The sequence below is a fragment of the Alnus glutinosa genome, chromosome 1 (assembly GCF_958979055.1).
Source record: "Alnus glutinosa chromosome 1, dhAlnGlut1.1, whole genome shotgun sequence".
Lineage (NCBI taxonomy): Eukaryota > Viridiplantae > Streptophyta > Magnoliopsida > Fagales > Betulaceae > Alnus > Alnus glutinosa.
The window spans coordinates 50,470,582-50,484,212 of record NC_084886.1 but is presented as its reverse complement, the minus strand read 5'-3'; the positions used below and the strand labels follow the sequence as shown (position 1 = coordinate 50,484,212).

The 13,631-nt window shown below is 35.5% G+C and overlaps 1 protein-coding gene across 1 annotated transcript; it reads right to left on the bottom strand.

Moving 5' to 3' along the window:
- Positions 1 to 5,098: 5,098 nt before the first annotated feature.
- On the bottom strand, positions 5,099 to 10,699 carry LOC133857033 (uncharacterized). The gene is made up of 8 exons (XM_062292136.1): positions 10,535 to 10,699; positions 8,921 to 10,121; positions 8,741 to 8,831; positions 8,390 to 8,547; positions 8,248 to 8,299; positions 7,227 to 7,306; positions 7,015 to 7,108; positions 5,099 to 6,731 (listed from the first exon to the last, which is right to left on the bottom strand). The coding sequence occupies exons 2-8, from the start codon at positions 10,010 to 10,012 to the stop codon at positions 6,196 to 6,198; spliced, it is 2,103 nt and encodes a 700-aa protein (XP_062148120.1). The 5' UTR covers positions 10,013 to 10,121; positions 10,535 to 10,699; the 3' UTR covers positions 5,099 to 6,195.
- Between the last annotated feature and the right edge of the window lie 2,932 nt (positions 10,700 to 13,631).

Genomic DNA, 13,631 nt, shown 5'->3' with positions numbered 1-13,631 from the left:
CTTTGCCTTCCTTTTTTTCTTTTTCTTTTTTTTTTCTTTTATTTTTGTTTTAAAAAAATAAGTATTTTTTTTTATGAATAATTGTACCGTTAGTCCCTGTGGTATACCATAATTATTTTTCACTCCCTATGGTTTAAAAAGTTCATGGGAGGTCCCTGTGGTATGCAATAATTACGTTTTACTCCCTCGGTCGATTTTTCGTCCACCATTTTGACGGAATCTGTTAGCCCTACACATCAGCGCCACATGTCGCCAATAAGATGGCGACACGTAGCGCTGGCATGGCATTTGACAGAATATGTTAAAATTTTCAACGGAATTTGACTTCAGTAATCGATTTGTAATTATTGCTAACCACAAGGACCTCATATGAACTTTTTGAACCATAGGGAGTGAAAAATAATTATGGTATACCACAGGGACCAATGGTGCAATTATCCTATATATAAATTGTGTATATTGTTTGATTTAATTTCTTTATTTTTCATCCCTAACAAAATAAAAATTGTTCATTTATGTTTTTTCTGGAATAAAATATTTCTTTCACTTTATATACATATTTCACAAATGGTCAAAAGACTCAAAACAAATTCAAAAAGTACCATTAAAAATTAAAAATAAAAATGATCACATGGTCTAACTTTTGTAGTATATATAGCCATAACAATATCCAATTTTAAAAAAGAAAGCCAAATATTAGCATAAAAAAGTGAAAAAGTTAATCAACTAGAGGCCAATGTTTAGCGCGTCTAGTTAATAAAAAATAATGGGCATGGGAATGTGGGCATTTTTGTCTGTTAAAAATAAATAAATTCCCAATGTTAAGGGAATGTGAATTCCCAGCTCTCTATAAATGAATCGACATTCCCAGTAAAAGACAGTTGGTAAGGAATCCAGGTATGTATGTACAACATCTAATGCTCCGTTTGTTTCGACGTAAAATGGTTTCCGTCGTAAAATATTTTCGACGAAATCAATTTCAAAAGAAATTATTTTCTCGAAAATATTTTTCGGCGTTTGGTTCGCACGAAAAAATTACGAAAAGGGAAAATGCAACTATCGCCGGAATCCGGCGACGACCGGTCGCCGTCGCCGGAATCCGGCGAACATGTTTGGCCGGATCCGGCCAAAATTGCCGGATTCCGGCAGGACACCTCCGGGACCGGTCAGATCCGGCCTGATCCGGTCATTTTGGCCGGATCTCGGCAGGATCAGTGGCCGGATCCGGTCAGATCCCGCCGGATTCCGGCCATTTGGGCCAGATTCGGCCGGATCAGTAGCCGGATCCGGTCAGATCCCGCCGGATTCCGTCCATTTGGGCCAGATCCGGCCGGATCAGTAGCCGGATCCGGTCAGATCCCGCCGGATTCCGGCCATTTTGGCCGAATCCGGCGGGGTCAGTGGCCGGATCCGGTCAGATCCGGCCGGATCCCGGCCATTTCGGCCAGATCCGGCCGGATCAGTGGCCGGATCCGGTCAGATCAGGCCGGGTTCCGGCAGGTTTCTGTCCATGGCCGGATTCCGACGGCCGGCGGTGTTCCGGCAACTGGATTCCGGCGGATGGCGGTATTCCGGCGGCCGGATTCCGGCAGCCGGCAGGATTCCGGTGGTCGGATTCCGACGCCGGCATTATTCCAGTGACTTGATGATGCCGGATACCGGTGCTGCCTATTTTCGAACGACCGACTATTGTAGGATTTGGACAGTCAGATATCAAACGTGCGTGTAAGGACGAAGAATATAATTTTGGAAAACGATTTACGGTTTTAAAAACCGTAAATCGTTTTCCAAAACTTAAAGAAGGTTTTACGGTCAAACCGAAAATGATTTTCGTTGACCGTTATTTTCGCCCCTACCAAACACCGTAAAATACCGAAATCATTTTCCGGAAATCATTTTACGCCGAAACAAACGGAGCATAAATTCCATTTCCTTGAGTGCAAACAAATGAAATAATCTTTTAAGATTTCTAGAAATTGCTCACATCCAAATGTCACATTATAGTAAAAATTGTAATAGGATAGTACCTTATCAATACTTTTAAAATTATATAATGAAAAATTAGACTCATGGTTTTGGACATTATAGGACAATTTTCCCATTTCTAAGTTTGGGGATATCAATACTTTTAAAACCACCCCCTAAGTGTTTTTTTTTTTTTTTAAAAAAAAAAATTATTATTAAAAGGACACATGTCTCCATCAAATTGGGTATAATGAGACGCATCGTTAGAAATTAATGGAGGCAAACATATGGGTCTATTTGATAACGATTCTAATTTCTAACATTAAAGAAAAAATTGATAAAATTTAAACTTTATAGAGTGACCGAATAAAAAATGATACCTCAAAACCTCTAAAACATTTTTGCCTATCGCAAAATAGATATTCACCAATGTAATCTCCAACTCCAACTCTATATCCAATCAAACTTGTATAGATTTTAATTGGGAAAAAAAAAAAAATTGTATAGATTATATAATTTTTCTTATGTAATGTATAGGCGAATGGGCCAATCCTGTACAAAAGTTTGGTATATCAGTGTCTTTCTCGGGCCCATATAAGGTTTCAAAGATGGGCTTACCATGATGGGTTTTTTTTCTTCATAATTCTCTGATTTATTTGTTGTATGGGCTTATTAGCCCTTCTTCTACATCTTGATTAAATGGTTCACATCTTTCACTATATCTGGGCTCCAATGCTTTCTAGTTTCTACCAAATGAAACAAAATTTCTGTTGAAAGTACCACAAAATAAGACAAAATTTATCATTTAATGAACGATAAAGTTTTTCTCTAAATTGAGTTAGGTAAATTCGATTCCTTAAAGCATGACGTTCTCTCTATTAATCTTATTAAAAAGGGACGTGTTACACATCATGATGCTGTCCATTTGCAGTCCATCCCTTTTGTAAATCAACTATTGAATTTGTGGAATCTACATGTAAATTCAAAAGTTGATTTGCAAAATAGATGTACGGAAATGTAAAGTAAATAGACAACAGAATGATTTGTAGCATTTTTTTTATTATTATTAAAAATGTGTATAAGAATTATATACTCTAAAAATAAATATCAGTTTAATAAGCTGAGTTTGAAAGATTTTCTCAAACCCAATTTAGAGAATTATGTTCTTTATCGAAGGCTTCTACTAAAGTGTTATTGGAGGCTTGGAGCACTACTTAACAAGTACTATTATCCTTGCGTTTGTTAATGCCTTTTAGAATGTGTTTATTGTGTTTTAGTTAAAAGAATAGTTTGATGTGATATAAATATAAAAGTAGTTTTTAATTTTTTGATGTGATATAAATATAAATGAGTTTTTTAATACATCATTTCCAAAGAAAGTCAAATTTCTACATAATTATTCAAGAAAAAAACCACATCCCATAATTATTGTACGGCAACAAATGAGTCTCCACAACAATCATTTTTTTTTTTCCAAAAAAAAAAATCCTGATCAAAGAGTTAAAAAATGTTTATTTAAATAATGTCATTAGTGTACTTGTACTTGGATCCTACTAACAAGTTAATGACAAAAGTGTAAAGGTAGATAGATGGCAGGCGGGGACAATGGTGATATGCTTCTTTGTCGGGGATTTGCATTTAGATCCCCATAACAAATTACCTTTGCCAAGCTGATAAAAACCTATCCTTCTTGTCCTACCTAATCTATGGACACAATTTTTACAATTATTTGTTTGAGTGTATGTCATGAACTAGGCGGGTTTAGGATTCTTTATAATTATTTGTTTGAATTTGAGAGATTAAATTTGGGCAGGTGATTGTAAGAGACCATTTATGAGATCTACATGACTAAATAAAAATTGAGCTGTCTAACCACTTATTCAGTCTGACGAATCTCATAAGTAGTCTTCACAATCACCTGTCCGAATTCTCTTAAATTCTGACAAATAATTGTAGAGAGTTATGATCTAAAGGTGGTTTGCGCATTCAAAACAAAAAAAAAAAAAAAAAAAAAAAAAAAAAGAAAGAGAAAGAAAGAAATACACTGTCCTATAATTACACTTAATTTATTCTTTTTTGTGTTCAATGAAAGGAGGTTAAGTAGGGTTACAGCTAAGCCTAAGACACTGATTTTTTTGTCCAAGAAACTAATCATACGTTTTGTTCTTTATTGTCTTCTAATTGCACAACCTCCGTGGCTGTAAAATGTTTCATTATTTTGCTCTTTTCATGTGACCTGCCTGTTTATGCTTTTACCCTCCCCTTCTTCTCCGACAAAGTTAATTACTTATGCTTTTCACACAAACTTCCTGTCTCATGACTCTAGATTCATTTCCTCAATACACCATCACTATTTTATGATGGGGTATGTTAACTTTAACTTTTTTAAAATGTATTAAACTCAACAAGTTCAAACCTAAATCCATCACTGGAAAGGGCATATACCAAACTAAATTATCGTGCCATCTTTGCCCTACAATAATTTTCTCAACCACAGACCAAGATTTCATATCAACACCAGCTTTCTATTCTTACGTTTACAAAATTTTTTAAGACCATCTACCCAATATATTTAAGGGTTGAATCTTTTATGCAGACATATGGTTTAACATGAAATCAAATGAACACTTCAGTCTTAAATGGGGGTGACTCGACCACACCCTATGCTGATCAGGGCGTGGCCGAACCATCCCCGTAGCCATTGAGGGTTGTTTGGCCACCTCCATTTGGCCATTTGAGATTGTTCAGCCACTTTCATTTGGCTAAAAAAATAGTTCGATCACCCCCTTAACTTTTTTCTTTTTTTTTTTTGTTTTAAAAAAAAAAATTTATATTAATGATACATGTGAGACACTTGTCAAATTGTGATTAGTCGTGAAGTGGCACGGCGTTAAATTATTGAAACCTTGATAATTCTACTTCTATCCAAAAGTAGGTCTTTCTTGCTCTCATCGGTGCCTAACCAGGTAGCACCGATTTATGCATTTTAGATGCACGTTAGTTTAATGGACAAACCAATTTAGAGAAAAACTTTGTTCCATATTAAATGTTCTTAGTCGAAAGTGGGGAATCCAAAGTGCCATGGAGAATCCAAAGGGAAAGATACCATCATTCACCACGCAAGTAGTACAAGTGCAAAACCCATATTCTACTCTCTTCTTACTTTTATTGCTTTTCGACCATTTTGCTACAGGTATAAACAAGTAAAGCAGGTGCCGAAAAATCTGTATTTACAAAGGAAATTACAGTTACATATATGCTAAACTCGAGAGGAAATTGCATCGAGCTTATAAATATCAATGGTTATACTCTGCTAATCCAAGGTGATGTTAGACTGAAAATTGGGAGTGACAGCTGCAGGTTCTGTTAGCAAAAAACAAAAGAAGCGATCGCTACTCGAGCAGTGAACAAGTTAAAGAGTAGAGATGTCCTTGGTAACCAAATTCAACGTATTGCATTAAAGCACAAGGGTGAGAAAATTAATCCATTTTTGTGGAAAATGGCCGGCCACCACGCCCCCAGTTATAACTGGCCCTACCATGGCACGGATCGGAAATGGCAGACAAACACTTCAATCATTCAAAGCAGCCAAGACATTATCATGGCCAAGTTCCCCACCATTTTTTTTCCCAAATAAACTGCAACCACCAGCTCTCGGATTCCCCTCGCATTTTTAAAGAGCAAAAGGAAATGGGTATACAAGGCCCCACATGCACTAGCATTATCCATAGATAACATCTCAAATTGGCTCTCCTAACACATGACTTCACGCCCTTTTTTTCCGGCCGGCAGACAAAACTTCTTAGAATAACAAATCAGGTTGCAAAATTGAGCAAAGTATCCAGATAAGCTCACCTCAGCCACTTGCCGATCCCAAGTTGGATTATATTACAACCATGGAACTGATGCCACTTGTCATGAACGAGATCCGCGATAATACACTTGATATCTGAGAAGGGGCCCGCCGGGAAAAAAACCCAAAAGTGTCAAGATCATCCACACTGCACATGGCTACTAATGTTCAAAGCAGAACCTATTATGGTGGTTGATGCTGCCAAATGAAAAGTCACTTGTCCACTTTCCCAACATCAGATTTGCAGCATGTGGTAGTCAACCGGGGGTATCACAACAAAGGTTAAGTGACTTGATGTTTGAACTAACATGAAAATTTGCAACCTAAGGTATCACAATTCTGATTCTTTAGAAACCCTCTGCCAAGCCACTGATATTTCAAAGAGGTACTGGTAACCCATAATTGTGGAATGACTTTATCCGTCCATCCCAGCCTGCAGTCACAATAACCAGACCCCACACATGAGAACTGGATGTGTTCTGGCAAGAAGTTTTCAAAAACTTGTATTGAGATTTATGCACTGCAGATGTCTTGCTAATTGGGCTTGAAGTAGGAAGCTTCTCCTCTGGCCAAGTTGCAGATCCCTTGGGAAAAGACTCTAAGAGGAATTCTTGGCTCAGAGAGAAACAAGCAGGTGAAGGAAAAGGCAGATTTTCTGCCAGATTCTCACCCAAGACTGGAAAGTGCCCTCTACTTAATGAGTTCCCACATTTCAGACCGCACCAAGGTATTGCAACAGATGCATTGATGGAGAAGTGTTCACAAGACCTAATATTTTTGGCTTGGGCGAGGGCAGTGTCTTCCTCACTACTGCAGTTCCATAAATATACATTAGAATCCTCGGAAGCTGAAACAATGTGTTTCCCATCTGAGGTGAAAGATGCAGATATAAGGTTTCCCGTGTTACGAAGGCCTAGAGAGAGAAAAGAGGGAAAATTTAGAAACTAATAATTCATTAGAAACAGCAATAGATGTCACAATGCTTCCACACTACCATTTTGTATGGTCATTTGGGTTTCACAACATGAACTCGACATAAAATAGAATTCTGATTTTGCTAATTAAAAAACAAGCAATTGTTGCATAACTTACACAAGGCAGTAAACTTCCTCAAAAGGGGCCTCAATGTTGGACCCCAAAAAAAATCTATTATTTAACATTAATTCATGAAAAACAGATGAAGATCAAGTGCGTACCCTTGTATTTGCCAATCACATTAGTCCCATGAAGGATTCTGACTTGTGAATCAGCACAGGTGACCATTATTTTGCCAGAGTCTTGTGGGAAAAACTGAATTAAAATAAAATATAATGAGGGACAACTGTTTCTCTCAAATGAAAAGGTATAGAATAAAAATAAAGGAAAAAACCAAAAGAAGCAAACCAAGAACAATGCAAATACTAACTACCTGGAAGCCAGTAATCCTTTTGCAGGGTGTTTTTTTTTTACTGTGCACGCATACTTGGGCATCCAATTGCAAATGATTATCTGGTCAAAGCAAAACAGAACCACTTGGTTAATTCAACTGGTACTCCAAATTTTAACCAATGCAAAGGTCATTCTACAACATAATTATAAAGCCAGTGTCAGAGGTAGCATTTTCCATGGAAGTCAACAAGTCCAGAATGGGATATAGTGACCCAAATACTTCCGTCTCAAGAGAATATTTCTAAAATGAGTCACAAGAACTCAAATCCTTCAACTGAAAAAAGAAAGAAAGAAAGTAAAACAAACAAATATGACACTCTTTTCTTAAACTACTTCAAACTTAATATTTGTATTCCAGCCAAGGCAAGCATACAATTCAGGCTAAGACTTACTTTTGATAGACTAATGTAATTAACATCAGATTCATCTTAAGCAGCTTAGTTAAACTAAGCTGCCATCCGACACTCCTAAATTTCTTACTGAAACTGTTATCAGAAAAGAGCATATCCACACTTTAGAGGAAGTATCTGGGCTACTTTGTTCAGAGTACTCCACATGCATGCTTAGCAGATTACTTTCTTCTATTCCATCTACTACAAAAGTTACAAAACCTTATCAACTGGAGGTTCTGAAAACAGATCTAATTTTCTATACATCTTACCATAAATGCACAATTCTCTACTTGCATAAGACAAACTCCTTGAACCGAATAAAAAAAAAAACTATCTAACCACATTGTTTTTACACTATCCATTAAGGGCATAACCATAGTCAACCAATCATAATGATATCCGGGAAAGATGTTATACAGATAAGTCCTATTATAGTATCACTTGACTATCATCACAAATTAGAAAGCCAGCATGCAGATAGATTTATCATACCACTAGTCAATTTCCTATAAACAATTATTTCTAAATACCAGCTGCAACTCATCCACAATTCACAAAGGAAGCAAAGCAAAGGAGCGCAGAGGTGCAAGTGCTTATCAATTAGCATACCTGATACATTGTAAAAGCGGCAAATGCCAGTCATAGAGCCAACAACGCTCCCCTGTAATAGAATGAAAGAGATTCTTAATATAAGATCAGTTACTATTAATCACCTTTTCTACAAGTCACAGGAACAAGAAAATCCCCAAACCTGTCCATCAGGGCGATAGCACACTGCAGTGACAATTTCTCTTATATCAGTCCAATCAACAACTTGACAACCAGGAATAGCCCAAATGCGAACTTTTCCATCTATCGAACCACTGATGAAGTAATCATCATCAACAGGGTTAAATTGAACGCAGGTCACTGCATCACATCACATCATAAAATAACGTTAAGACCATTGCTATAGATACAACATAATACATATGGCCAAAACAAATCCAACATAACATGATAGTATCAGGATATTTTGCCCCAATATTTATTCAGCCCTGCAAAATTCCTTAACTAACCAAATATATTTTAGCATGAAACAAAGAAACATCAAGGAACGCACCATAATTACTATGTGAAAACACTTTGAGGCAATGCTCACATCCCACTTGCCACAGACGAACAGTTTTGTCAATTGATGAAGAGAGCAGATACTGCACCATAACAAACATCACATTCCGTGAAATCAATAATATTTTTGTTTAATTCATAAAATTAAATTGGCTTTCAAATAATCACTTACATTATTCTTTGACCATGAGAGATCCAAGATCTCGCCACTGTGCCCATGGAACTCATGCAATGGTTTTTCCAATATGCGGAAGACTTTAGGGGGAAAAATCACACATGCTGAATCTGAGGTATTATTCCTCAGGCTCTTCAATTTTCCAATTTTCTCTTTATCCACAAAGAGGGGCTTCAATTCAGAGAGATGATCCACTGTGAAATATATGCAGGAAGGGTCTATTTCCGGAATGTCAATTTCGTTAGACCTCTCATCCTCCACAACCTGCCACAATCGAACAATCCCATCCTCACCAGCACTTGCAAGATACTGCCCATCAGGACTAAATTTCATAGTCAAAATTGGACCCTCATGGGCTTGGATATCTTGCCCCATATAAAGAGCTGAAAGTTCTTTCAACTGTTTCCTGCATTGGCGGACCTTAACTCTTTGAACCCTGGAACGTAGAATTGCATCATTGTCACCAGGTCTTAGTTGACCGGCATCCCCTTGACTATCAACAACACACGCCATGGTGCGTAATCTACTCAACCAACCCTTCTTAGTTCTCTTCATTGACCCCACCACATTGTCTGTCTCAACTTCCTTCTCTATCAGTTGTTGAAACGAAATCGATGACACAGAAGTATCCTCCGACTCTTCAGCCCTTACTGACTGACCCAAACCTGCTTCTCTACCGGAATTCCCATCTCTGCATACAAAGTTCTCCCCCGGACTACACTGTTTGGAAGAATACGTATCATCTTTAGAACAAGTCATTGAGGACCGGTTCGAATAAAACTCACCTTCGAAACCTAAGGTTCTCAACACAGCCCCACTATTCTCTCTAATTCTATCAACCACTTCTTCCGGTGCATCACTACATACATCTACTGGATTCTCACGTCCAATGCGATCCAAACTCAACCCCATCCAATTTAAAAACTTACTCCGACGCTCTTTAACACTTCCTGGGCTCCGAATCCATATATCATAACTACAACTAGCCTCAGATACCTCAATGCTATCGGAATTTGCATCTGATATCCATGATATATCCTCTTGAGCATCGAAAAATCGATATTCTTCGTCTTCGCTCAAACTACCCATTATTCTTTGTGTTCAACCCATGAAACCCCACCTCAAGAAAACCAACATTTTAAGGCAAAGGCAATGTGCCAAATCCTAAATTCCCTCCAAACAAGCAACCCTCGAAAAACTAAAAAAAAATGGAAAAACAAAAACACAAAAATCCAGGATTAGTGTAACAGATATATTATATTAAACAACTAACAATGATAACAATAACAATGAAACAAAAACCAAGAGATCCAACATGGATCCCAATCCACCACCATTGAACCTGGTCTCCCACGCATTAAAAATCCATAATTTAATCACACAAGACCCAAAAGAAAATGAAAATAAAAATTCATTGAACCCAGAATTTTGCAGCAAATTAAGGATCCAATACACTTCTCAGCACACAGAGAAAAAAACCCATCAACGGAATTTGAAGATCTTATAACACTTGAAGAAATGAATCACAAAACACGTGCATATAGAACAAAATTGTTTTACAAACAAATAAAAATGTGATCTTTTTCAATGAAAATATAAAATTTTGCTTACATGGGCTTGTTTCTAAGAGATTTCTTTGAAACTGAGGAGGGCGTAGATCAAAGCATCCATGGAAATTTTGAGCTTTTTGGACTCTCTCTCTCTCTCTCTCTCTCCCTCTCTCTGTGTGTCTCTCGAAGGAAGCAGAGAAGCACTGCAGAGAGAAAAATATGAAAATAAATTAATGCTACCATGTAAATAATGTGTTAATTACTAATAAATAAATAAAACAGCTAGGGGTAAAACAGGAAATAAGAATTAGTTCCTCGATGTACGTGAATGGATGGCCCGATAAACGAGATTTCGAGAGTATAGTGTTTTCTTATGCGATCTCTTATTTTCTATTTTGTCCCAAAAATACCTTTTTATTCTTAAGACGGTCCACATTTTAAAATAATTATAAAATAAAATTTTGGATATATAGCATTACACTTATCAAAATGAATTTAAGGGAAATTAGGTCACGATTATTCACAATCTAAAGTGTCCTCTCAATTTGATAAATTTCAGTAATCTACAGTTTTACACATAATAACGTATATTGGAAAAAGTTTTCCTTTTAGTTGGATAGGAGGAAATTTATTCAATTCAATCTATTAAAATGATATTTATTTTTAAAAATACACTAAAAAAACAAATTCATGTTCTATTAATTCTATTAAAAATGCATGTGAAAATAATGTGTTTTAAAGATAAGTGTTAAATTAATAGACTGAATTAGAAGAATTTTCTTTAACCCATTTTGAAGAAAAACTTTATTCTTGCATAATTTATAAAATGAAAATTGTTCTTAAAAGTGCATGCGAAAGTCAAATGCTCTGTTAATCCTATCAAAATATACTTAAGAATCAAGTACTCTAAAAATAAATGCCTGTTTAATAAACTGAATTGAAAAAAAAGAAAAAAAAGAAAAAAAAAAACTCTTCTAAATAATTTGTATTTTAGAAGCTATAAGTAGGTAAACATCCTACTTATACCAACAAAAGTTTTTCAATTATTTCTAACAAATACACATTTTTATTTTTATTTTTTTTGATTGTACACAAATAGAGTCCAACTTTCTTTAAATTAGATGCTAGATAGAAATTATTCGTTAAAAAGAAGCAATGATTTTTTGTCCTTTTATTCCTGGAATTTCAAGTGGTGGGTAGGTCACTTCCCAAAACTTTCCACTTGAAGATAGATGTCCATGCCAAATTTTTGACTAGAAATTCCTCCTTGAAGCAAAGTATATTATATTTTATAACAAAAAAAAATTATTATATTCTATAAAATATATAGATAGTAAATATTGGAAGTCGGTCACTGCATGATGGACTGGTCAACGGTCAGAGATGACCCATACATTGTTTTTATTCTCTACTAAATTTAGTGGCATTCCTCTGCTAACTATAGTGGCATGTAGTCCGTTTCTCTCTCTCTCTATCTTTCTAGTGAAAGAAGTTTTCAGCTTTTTTTCAGCGAAAAATGGTTTTGATCGGGGTAAAGATAAAGGATATGCTCAAATTACTTATAAGATACACGCGACCGAACAAATGGTTGAGCAGCTTAATTTTTATTTGATTATGTGAGTTGCACAAATGATCTCTCACAATTACCAGCGCAAATTCTTTCAAATTCAAGCAAATAATTGAGATGATTTAAATCCCTCGATGAGACCCTCCTCCACCTCCTTTGTGCGCGTCCCGGAGGAGATATGGACTTTGTCTCATTCCTCTTCTCTTTTACTTTCCTTTATATGTACTTTCTTTTTTCTTCATTTTTCATTTTCTTTATTTGGTTTTCAAGTTAGGTCTACAGTTTTACTTCCTCCATCGTACGTCAACTTCTCCACCCTCATCCACCTCCGCTTCACTCCGATGAACTTTTATTCCAAAGAGTGAGATCCACGTGCTTTCTTTGGATGTCGGATCAAGGTTTCTCAAACCTACATCTACCACCCACCTTCATCCTCCATCTCTGACGGCCCCCCTCTCGTCTTCCTCGTCCTCTCCTCCAAGAAACATTGGACCGGACATTTTATGGCACATTTTCAGTTATTTGTTTGTTTTATCTTCTAACCGTGCATTTTTGTTTGGGCCTTATTGTTGGGACACCTACCCCACTTGTATCCTATTTAACCCAAAATAATAATAATAATAATAATAATAATCAATGGCATGTGGATGATGAATGTCAAATTGTCACCTATTTTGATATTTTATTATTATTATTATTATTATTTATTCCCAAATATAGCCATAGACATTTTTATTTATTCCCAACATAACACACTTAAAGCTCAAGAAAAAAAAAAAAACACTTACAAGAGATCTGAACCCTATTGGGCATGGGTTATGGACATATGCCATCTCATGCATCTAGAAACTGAAATATATATATATATATATATATATATATATATATATATATATATATATATATATATATATATATATATATATATATATATATATATATATTTATATTTATATTTTTTGGATTATTTTTTGTTTTCTCTTTTTTTATTTATGGGTAGTATCCTTCCATCATTTACCTTTATTTATATATAGCGAGGAGAAAATTCTGTAAGCCCAATTAAAGCACTTGATATTTTCATATCCAAATACAAGGTCAGTTAGGGAATTCTAATCTCAATAAATAATGTGGAGAACATATGCCCATTTGCCAGTTAAAGCGACCTCACTGAGACCTCACATTTAATAATGTAATATGTTACTAATATTTGATTAATTTTCTAAGATCAAATTACAAGCATCTGATTCTTCCTCCACGTACAAGTATTTGTGATCATTTAGCATCTGTACGATGACAGATGAGTATTGTGAGATAATTATACATTAGTTAGGGGAATATGTGATTATGTTAAAAGGACATAGTTTTCTTTAAATTGGATCGAATCATTTATTTTCAACCAAATTTATAAAGATGTGAAAAGTACATAATTTTTTTGGTAAAAATATAAAAAAGCCTAATGAACTAATAACAATTTTTAAAATAGCCTCATGAAGTGAAAAGTGTGCTAAAGTGAACTATTAAATTATCAAAATGTATCAAAAATGCTATTTTTTATTATATTCTTATAATACCTTTATTCTTTTTAAAGCAA